Source organism: Chelmon rostratus, chromosome 3 (genome assembly GCF_017976325.1).
Source record: "Chelmon rostratus isolate fCheRos1 chromosome 3, fCheRos1.pri, whole genome shotgun sequence".
Taxonomy (NCBI): domain Eukaryota; kingdom Metazoa; phylum Chordata; class Actinopteri; order Chaetodontiformes; family Chaetodontidae; genus Chelmon; species Chelmon rostratus.
Window position 1 is genome coordinate 14,192,989 of NC_055660.1, and position 10,642 is coordinate 14,203,630.

The following is a 10,642-nucleotide window of genomic DNA, read 5'->3' on the forward strand; positions in this document are numbered from 1 at the left end:
GATTTCTTTTTTGGTTAAGGTTGAGATGTGAACTTGCAAAATTGTAGCTAAAAGTTGTACAGTCTGACAGCGGCGGGAATTAATGACCTGCGGTAACGCTCCTTCCTGTACTGAGGGTGTATGTATTGCAATAGTGCTTTTGCTACAATAATTTTGTTCTGTTACAGATGTTACAGATATAAACACAGGGCATCATCTCATTTTCATTAGGAACAAGTAGAAAAAAGAAATTTGGAAACTTTGAATATATATTTGGAACTCTTGAAATATTCATCCGGAATATGTATTCCAAAAACTTGGAATATACTGTTTATTCAGAATACTTGCAATATGTTGGCTATTTTGAACACTGCTTCAGTTTTTATGAGGTGGACCAATATCAGACCATCTAGATGGAAAATTTGCTGACACACTGAAATTACTCCAAGTAAGATCAGATTCAGGTTGTTGAAGCAACATATTGATCGTGAATAAGACAGAATCAGAAAGGCTATGGTCAATATTATGGTTAATTTTCTAACTGGACGCAAGTGGAATACGTCCCTAATACGTGTGACGTAACGAGCCATTGACGGTTACGTGATTTTTGTCGTGTCGGAGCGACTCGATCCCTCTCGACACTTTGAAAGAGAGGTAGTGCTGCAGGAGCTACCGCTGCTTGTTTCGTCCCGATTGTCTGAAGAGCGCACGGAAATACAATGGACAACAGAGGCTACGGTTCTGGTAAATATACGAAGGTTACTGGGCGTTCTTTACCGTAAAATGTGGTGCAGATAGCCAAGGCTAACATTACCTTTATTATTTAGGTTTCCAGTAAACCGCATGCTTTATTAGCTGTTAGCCTGGATGTTAGCTGTTAGCTAGTTCAGATGTTGAGCTTCATAGCAACAACAACCAACCCATCCACAGTTGTAGCCTCAAACAAAGAAGTTTTAGCTAGCCACTTGGCAATACTGTCCTATATGTTGTGGTAATAGTCGGCATACATTTGTTTTTGAGAAAACGAAAATCCATTAAGTAAATGAGTGACCAGGCCCGTCAGCTAATATTGACGAAACATAGCTAGCTATGTTAGCCACTTCGCCATCAGGCTGTTTATTTGCTAATACGCTAACACAGCCGGCTGTGAGGCCCATTGTTTCAGTTGTTGTAGGGCGTGTGAAATGTTTAGCCAAAGTTAGCGTGTCAATTCTGTTAAAATGGAGTCATTGTGGGATTAACCGACTATTAAAGGCTATTTAAGAAAATGGCCGCCTCAACAAAAATGCTTCCCGAACTTAAGTTGCTTTAACATTACCGTCAGAAACCCATTCTCATTTGCACTTAGCCAGTGGAACAGAAAGGTAACAGATCCATTGTCTGCTGAGAATCAAACATTAAAGAAAGCCGATTTACTGTTTACGAGTTGGGAAATCGTTAAGTTCGCTTACAAACCTACAAGTCCCGTAGATTTTGCTTAATGGCCTTAGTTTCTTTGACTGTTTGCTGTTTGAAGGAGTGCCTACACAGCCATATGGTCGTATTGGTAACTATTTCTTTTGGCTGTTGAATAGTTTGACTATCATTATTTCCTTTCACTTTACTTGTACCAATGTATTCTCTCCTTTTTTATAGGTTACTCCAGTTGGGGAGGTGGAGGGTCAGGCAGCAGAGGTGAGGAAATTATGAGGAATTTATTTTAGAATCTTTCTTATTATCTTGTTTCTAACATGGTGGTTGCAATGCAAATTTCATTGACATGTCATGCTCAATGACAAAGAAATCTCGAATCTTAAATGTACTCCTGCATTGCATAATGACACAAGGACATCCAAATTTTATGCTCCAACAATTCTTTTTTTTTAATGAAGCTACCAGTAGGTAATATTGTGAAAATCAGATAGTATAGTATAGTATAGTAAGGGAGGTAAAAAAAAAAAAAAAAAAAACGTCATATTTACATCTTTTAATTCCTCACTGTATTAGGCTCTGGTGGCTTTGACCTGTATGGGGGAGGTTATAAGGACTCGATGTCTGGGCTCGGGGGATATGGAGGAGGAGGAGGCCACATGAAGAGAGGTCTCTCGGGAGCGTCTCTGCTCTCATCCACCGGCACACATGCAGATGCAGTCATCGCCAAGATTAACCAACGCCTGGACATGCTCACTCAGTTAGAGGGAGGTTTGAAAGGTTCTCGGGGTGACAGGTATTAACTTTTATTCCCTTTTCTGTTCCACACAGTCTTCATCAGTCAGATAACACTACCGCATATTCATGCCAGTGCTAGCATTACATTTGCCACTGGTGTCTTTCATGTTACAAAATGTAACTAAAATCTTAATGTGCCATGTGGTTAGTTGAGAACATTGCCTCTGAATGTTGCCTCATGCCTGGACAATACCCAACTAGTTAAATGTTACTTGGTTTAGATTAATCAGAAAAAGTGTCTCACTAAATGTCTTCATTCACCTTTTGCTGTGATATAAAAAGATGCTTAGGCCTTCTAATGCTGTTCGCTAAAAAAAAAGTCAAACAGTTCTTGCCCTAGTTTGGGCCAAGTAGTAGGACAGAGTTCTGTAAAACATATGCAAACCATGAAAACTAAGCCAATGCCAGTGTGGTTGGAAAGTTTAGGTTATTATTGTTTTAGAGTGGTCAGGTAGCTGGAGTAAATTGGACTGTCTTAGCCTGCTATGACATTTACTTGCACTCTACATTCAACCTTGGTGCAAAGGTGTATGGCTTAATTCCTGTTTGGGACAAAAAGGGTGTGAGTTGCTCACAGGCTGCATTTGAATGCCTCAGCATCTGAGGAAGCTTTGAGTGCTCCCCATTTGCTATATTGTGGGTTGTTTGCTGGAAAGAAAATGTTGTTGTGATGCAGCAAAACCTTAGACGTCACGAAAATGCATGGCGACTTGTTACAGATTGACATCCTTGCATATAAAGCCAGTCCATCCTTACCCAACACTCCTTGACATTGCCTTTGTCTTGCCTTTGTCCTTATTTGTTTACACACTTTGTTTCTCTCATCCTCCATGTGACCTAACTCTGTGTTCTGGCTTTAGGTTACGTAAGAGAGATGAGTTTACAGGTGTTAGCTTGACATTACTTTTCAAGCCTAACTGTGAATTGAAGGCTGTCTGCTGTATCCACAAAAACCCTCATGGAAAAAATGCCCACTTTTGTTTTATTCCCTTTCTTGAGTATGTACCATAATCCAGTCACTTCCCAGGATATTTCACTTCTTGCACCGGTCACAAGACATCACTGGTTCTGATGGACCATGCTCATGTCTGCTCAAGGTTTCAAAGCCTAAGAAACTGCATTTTTCCTAATCTGCAGGATAGTGTTTGACCTCCAACAAAGAATGTGGTTGGATGTGTTTCAGCAAACGTGATAAGCGAAAAATCATTACTGTGTTATAAAAGACCACAAGCAAAGTGTTAACCTGTTTTGGATCATCAATTTCTGATCTAATGTGGTTTCTGAAATAAAGCTGGGAGTGACAAGAAAACAGATGGAGAAAGCAAGACCATGGAGGAGAAGGAAAAGCAGGTGGAGAAATCCAATCCTGACTGCCCTCCCTGCCTCCCCTGCTCTCTGCTCTTCTCTATCAAACCTCTCCCTCCCTCCCGCAGGTATGACCAGTACGAGTCATTCGACTCGCGCACCTCCGGTCTCACCTCCTCCCGAGATCTCTACAGATCTGGCGGCAGTAGCTATGGTTATGGCGATGGCCGTGGGGACAACATGCTGTTGGGTCAGAGAGGAGGCCCGGGCTTCGGAGGGGGAATTGGGCTAGGGGGAGGAGGAGGCTTTGACAGCCCCTCATCCTCCTATGGAGTCGCTAAAATGCGACAGAATATGAGGGATTCCTTCAGCAGTGGCCAGGGAGGAGGTTCTGGAGGTGGAGGATGGGCTGGAGCAGGCCGACGTTCCCCCAGAAGGGGTGGAAGTGCTGGGGGTCGAGGAGCTGGAGGAGGGTTTGGAAGCCGCAGGTCTGACCCCACTCCATTAGGCGGAGGTGGTGGCCAGTCCCACCGCGGCCACTCTCCAGGAGGTGGTAGAGGCAAGCTCCCATCCCTCCTGTCCAACCGCATGTACCCTGAGACTGGGGGCTTCCATCAGGGTTCCATTCAAGGGCCTCACGACTTTCCTGGGAGGCACTTTGGAGGGGGCCCACGGGCTGGCCGCCAGCGAGGCCGCAAGAGACCCCTCAACAAAGTAAGTACCTCCAGCCAAATGAGACCTCCTCAGACACTGGGCAAAAGTTAAGCCCTTTCTGATTCCCTCCTTATTGTAATCTCAACCAACTGGCAAGTCAGCCAAAAGTGCTAGCGCCTGCTATGTGCCATGTAAAGCAGTTTGTCACAAAAAATCCCGACACATTTGACACATCACTTGCCCCTCTAACTCCGCCCAGCCCTTATTTAATCTGGCCAGAAATGCCTCATGAGCTGCCCCTTTTTGTATAGTAAAGGCAAATGACAACTCTCTCTGCCCAGTTTTTTGTCTTGTTTACCTGTGGGCGTGTTGAATGGTTTAAATGGTGGATTTTATTTTCATTTTATTTATTTTCTTTTGCCCCAATCTTTTGTAGTCTTTAAGATAAGGCTAACACTATTGATGAGGAAATGCCCAGAGAAGGAAGACATGTGAAATCTGCTCAAGGTTGTATTGTCCATATAGTTTTGTCAGAAAATGCATTTGTGAGAACAAATTGATTTTGTTGACCGTAGCAGGCAAAACCACAGCGTGATGTCCAGAAGAAGAGAAAGCAGACACTAACTGCAGCTGATGAGCCAGAGTCGAAGATGAACAAGACAGAGAGTGCAGGGTCAGAAGCGACCCAAGGTACTGTCTTAAACAAATTCTGGTTGTGCTTTAGATGAAAAAAAGCAGATGACTTTCATAAGTATATCTTGGCCTGATGTTGGTATGCTCTTGTTTCCACAGAGCAAGCAGAGAAAAATGGTGATGACAGTGAATCAAAGACTGCCACTGCGGTGAGTAGGTCCAGCTCATTTGACAGGAACTCACATGCAAATTGTGACCTGCAAGGTCTTAAGTGTGGTGTTACTGTGCTACATCAACACTTCCCTCATGACTCAGTCACTGAACCACTTCCTTTAATTGAACAACACTATCCCATAATATGTAATTAATCAAATGCAAATGGAGAAGAGATTATATTGTTGTATAACTGCAGTTATGACAGTTTTGTTACATGAAAAGACTCGCTGACCCAAGCGAGAAGAAGGCTAAAATAGGTCAGGCCATTTTAAATATCACCTATTTCTTAAAAATAAAACTTTTTAATCCCTAAATAAAAAAATTACCTGTTTGTAACCTATTTCTTAATTAAATAAACTAATGCAATACTTTTCTTCACAGGAGACAAAACCTACTGCAGATGGAGATAAAGGTACTACAACTCAACTACAATTGCTCCTCACTGATTCATGAGAGGCTATCCTTTGTCGATCTGTGTCACTATTACCCTCCAAGGGAAATCTTGGTTTGCCTAACTTCTCTTACGCTTTCGTTTAGCTTCACCCAAACAGGAGGAGAAGAAAAGTCCACAGGGCAAACAGACCCCAACCCAAGGTCAGGACAAGCACCCAAAAATGAGGAAGAGGAGGGGCTTCCTGGAAAGGTGAGAGGACATACCATATATCCCTTACACTTGGGTCCAGATTAGTTTATTGCCTTTGTGTCCACTGTACATCACTACAACCATTGTTTTGTTGTTATCGTTGCATTCTGATTTTGTGGTCAAGTCCGTTTTGATTTATGTGGCCCACTGTCACAAATAACAATCTGCCTCAAGGGGCTTTACAATATGTACAGTACGAACTTGGATTATTTCTAATCATACTGCGTTTCACCTGTTTTTTCATCACACTGTGCCTTTTTTTGATTGGCCTTTCTTTTCAGGGTGATGTTTGCATGCTCTGTGTGCAAGTTCCGTTCGTTCTACAAGGAGGAAATGGAAACCCATCTTGAGAGTCGCTTCCACAAGGACCACTTTAAGTTTCTCTCCAGCCAACTATCCAAGCCCACTACAGACTTCCTACAGGTGACTGAGATAGACACTCACAGTCAACACGTTGTATTTTAGCATTTAAGGCTAAATGTCAAGGCTTGTACTCATTGCTAATGTACTAATTTAAGAGTGTAGTTAATTCTGTAATTCAGTGAGTGGGGCTATACCCAGACGGACTTAAGTGCAGTGTTGCCTGTGAATCATAAAAGAAATGTTAACATTTTCACAAAGGTAGTTGTCAGTCCCAGGTTATTGTGTTGAATTGTATGATATTTTAAGTTATTTTTCTATACAAGAGTAGTTGCACTAAAACCTACCAAAATGAATCAGTTACCCATTTTAACAGAGACTCAAGGAGACTACAACTGCATACACAGGCATACACTGCTGGTATGAGTAGTTTGTGCATGTGGAGTTTATGGGTCATCGTTTTGATTTGATATATGCAGTGGATCACCGGAGTCACTGATGAAAAATCTGTTACATTAAGTGTAAACTAGACAAAACTTTATGACTTTGCTTTTGTAGGAGTATTTGCAGAACAAGTTCAAGAAAACAGAGCAGAGGGTTGGACAGTTGGAAAATCACAGCGCTGCCATCTGCCAGATGTACAAAGAGCAGGACCTCACCAGGGGTAAGCAGCAGCAGCAGCAGTTGTAAGAAGGAGATAATTTAAACAATCCATCATTGCAAATACTGTTCACTTTCGCTGTAGATCTCGGTATGGAGCACTTCATGAGAAAGGTGGAAGCTGCCCACTGCGCAGCATGTGACCTTTTTATCCCCATGCAGCCCCACCTGATACAGAAACACATCAAGTCTGCTGACCATAACTACAACCGCAAGGTATGTATTAACTAATTTGTTTGAAAAAAAAAGAAGAGTAAAAAAGGGAAAGACTTTACAAGCCACTTATCATTTTTTTCATGTGTGCAGATTTGATTATGTTTGGCACAAACTGCTAAAAGCTCTGAATCTAAACTAATGTTTAAGACTGTCAGTGTAGTTGCAAATATTAGCAATTTAAATTGCAAGGTTGTTTAAAAAGATTGCAAATCAGACAGATTCAGTTTAATTCATTCATTGAACAGTGGCTCGCGGCCATCATTCTTTCTGTTAGCATGAAAACACACAAGAATTCAATGCGGTCAGAAGAAAGTGAAGTTGTGTTTTCTAGCATTATTTGAATTGGGTTCAGCGATGCCAGCACAGTTTATCTTCACTGCAATACTCTATGGGCAGTGGTGTTTGAATTACCTCTAAATGCCATAATTCTCTACATCCCATGTGATATATACTGACTGGTTCAGAACAAATACTGATTCACACCTTTGGCCAATGCTGGATGACTTGCTGTAATGATGTATGTTCTCTGGATGTTTTGCGCTCTGTCCTGTGTGTGACTTGGGTCTGTTGTCTTTTTCCAAGGGTATGATGGAGCAGTCCAAGAGGGCCAGTCTGTCAGTTGCTCGTAGTATCCTGAACCACAAAATCATTGGCAAGAAGCTGGAGAGCTACCTTAAGGTATGTACAGTGTCCGAAGCATGGGCTGGCAACCAATGTGCACAGTTGCAATAGTTACACGAAATTTACCAGTGCTATTTGCTGTACAAGTGAAAATATGCACAAGAGTTTGTGTTCACAGTGTAATTGCATGTTTTGAACCACAGTGCATGTGAAACCAGCATACATCCTTAGTTTCCTGATATTACACTTTGTCTTCGGTGCTCTTAACCAGTCATGATCCATGTCTTTGATTCCAAGTAATTCTATACTGAACCACAAAGAATCTGAGGATAAGGCAGTATAATCCTCAAAAGGTTAAGAATTATCAGTAATGATATGCATTATGGTACAGTAATTGTGAATAAAATTAATTTAAGAAATGGTTTAAAATAACCATTACCACACTTCATCACATTTGGTGATTTTCTTCTTTTATTCAGATTGAAGCAAAAACAATTGGCTCTCATGAGACAACACTTAAGTTTAAACAAAAGACTCAAAACAGTAAAACTTTCTTTCAAAATGGAAATTTAAAGGTTATAGATGAGAATAACAAGAGATTCAAGGTGCATTATTGTCACCAACTGTTGTTCCCATGTCATGTGACTACATGGTAAGCAGACCTGCTGCCCAAATCACATGACCTTGTAATGCAGCTGAATGGCTACATCGCGTTGCCCACCCTGAATATATAGCGGAGACGCTAAACCCATTTTCTCATATGAACCCCAGACCATGTCCACAGAATCAGGTCCAGACGTTGATGCTTTGCTTGCAAGAGTGAAACCCAGTCTGGGTTTTTTTTATTGTATGTGTCTTAGGGATAGTCTAGCCACAACTGAAACTATACAGATGCGTCCTCTGAGACATGCATGTCTAGAGACGTAATCTGACTAATCGTAGTATAACTGTAATGAATGTGGGGACTTAGACGAACAAATGTACTTACAAATGTTCTTTCATTGTCAGGGTGAAAACCCATTCTCTGGAAACCAAGATGACCAGGACCCAGAAGACTCTATGGCGATGGATGTGTCAGAGCTGGAGTTGACCAGTGAGGCAGTAGACAGTCAGACTGACGAAGCACCGGTCAAGGATGAGCTGGTGGCTGAAGGAGGGATGGGCCAAGAGGCGGCCGAGGGTGAAGCAGGATCGGATGCTGCAGCAGCAGCGGAGGAGGAAAAGATGGAGGAAAAAATGGAGGAGGAACTAGGAATGGAAGGAGAGGAGGAGCAAGGGAACCAGGAAGAGGAGGAAGGTTTTGAAGTTGGGGAGGAGGAGGAGGAAGGATATGTGGTACGCGATGAGATTGGCGAAGAGGGATTACAGGCTGAGCTGGAGGAGGAGGAGGAGGAGGAAGGCCTAGAGGCAGCAGAGGTCGAAGAGGAAGACAAGAATGATGAATGACTTTGGCACCCTGTGTGTAATTTCTCATCCTTACCATCTTCCCTGACCAGTCAGTGACCCCCACAGTCCCATTGAACCTAATTTCATCGTTAGGCATATCATGAAGTATACCTACCTGCTCCCACCATTTTTCATTGTCAATTGACTCTGAGTTCATATAGTATTTTTTTGTTAAAGGAATAGTTTTGGGAAATACTTTTACTCGCTTTTTTGATGAAAGTTGTATGAGAAAATTGTCAAAACATAGTTACTTCACTTAACTTATGTATGCCCACCAACTGTCATGGAGGTGTTTGATAGACATATTTTTTAACTTTGGAGCCAAGCCAGAGGTTTCCCCCAGCCTCAAGTCTTAAACTATCAAACCACTAATCTCCCTGCTCCAGCTCCACAATTATGAGCATAAATCTTTTCATTTCAAAGTCTGCAAGACAGTCATTAAGTCTATTTCTCAAAATATCAGAATATTCCTTAATACTTTTTTTGTGCCTTTGTTCAAAGTATTCTTGGTTTGGATTCATTTGTTCAGAATTGTTAAAGAATTGTTGAGTATTGTAAAGTTGAGAGATATGTACTTTTACACAGTACCATGTCCATTGCCAGTGTTAATGGTGAATGGATGATTTTCCAACCTTTGGGAAAATCCAGAACAGGCTTGGCTCTTTGCTCTGCAGCTAGGGAGACTGAGGTAATTGAGCGGACTGTGTAGAATCAGTATGGAATATTCAGAATTCATAGTCATGTAACAATGTTGTTTCACACTGAGTAAGAAATAAAGTTGTTGAATAAATCACTGCTTTGTGTTGAAGGTTTTTAGCGTGTCTGATGCTTGTTTGAAGTCACTGAGAAAAGTACAAAGTGTAGCTTGACCAGTCTGACTCCGTTAGTGTCAAAATAACAAAATCCAGCCTTCAAAACTTGGTTGAATGAGAAATGTTTCCACTACTTAATAATTTGAATATTTATCTCAAGGGTTAAGCTTTTACTACTTTTTAGCTGGCAGTAGTGGCATGTATTTATATCAAAGGTGAAGGAGCTCAAAGGTGTTACTTCACACTGAACACTGAACACACTGTAGCAGCCAATAATCCTGACAGCTTCCTTGGATTTAGCACCATCCGTGACCACAAGGTGGCCTACCAACTCCCATGACCCAAACACTAATATCAAAACATTTTGAAGATTACTATTTCACAGTGATACAATTTCATTTCAGAAATGGTTCACCTGTCACCATCATCTGACATTGATTCCTCTGTAATGTTAGATGGCAGGAATATCGGCTGTTGCCCAACAAAACCTCACTATCATTCAGGTAAAGGACTTGCCCATTAAACTTTAACAGAATTTTATCCTGTAAAACTCTGGAAAAAATCAAGAATTATATAAATATTTTGTTATGGCTGATTTTGCTTTATTTTATGAATATGTATTCTGTCTGGACTTTTACACCATCAACCTTAGAACTTTATTAGCTGTGTTCTATATACATGAATGTAAATTCAGCAATAAAAACATTTTTTTTCTGTTTTCCAAAAATGTGAGCAGTTCTTGATGAAATCTTGGAACTAATAAGAAATATGTAATTGTGTTTTATTTTATAATCGTATGATGTTGTTTTTATTGCAATGCTATTTCTGTTAACGCGTTCAATTTAACATTGTTTCTATTTTCTCTGTACTGTGACGTTCTGCGGAGAGT

At 41.1% G+C, this 10,642-nt stretch overlaps 1 protein-coding gene across 1 annotated transcript; it reads left to right on the forward strand.

The window, feature by feature from the left end:
* Nucleotides 1–603: 603 nt before the first annotated feature.
* akap8l (A kinase (PRKA) anchor protein 8-like) lies at nucleotides 604–10,306 on the forward strand. The gene is made up of 13 exons (XM_041934203.1): nucleotides 604–723; nucleotides 1,615–1,653; nucleotides 1,966–2,185; nucleotides 3,621–4,206; nucleotides 4,722–4,836; nucleotides 4,939–4,988; nucleotides 5,377–5,407; nucleotides 5,533–5,638; nucleotides 5,920–6,061; nucleotides 6,557–6,662; nucleotides 6,744–6,874; nucleotides 7,457–7,552; nucleotides 8,504–10,306. Exons 1-13 carry the CDS (start codon nucleotides 699–701, stop codon nucleotides 8,939–8,941), a joined length of 2,085 nt encoding a protein of 694 aa, XP_041790137.1. The 5' UTR covers nucleotides 604–698; the 3' UTR covers nucleotides 8,942–10,306.
* The last annotated feature ends 336 nt before the right edge of the window (nucleotides 10,307–10,642 follow it).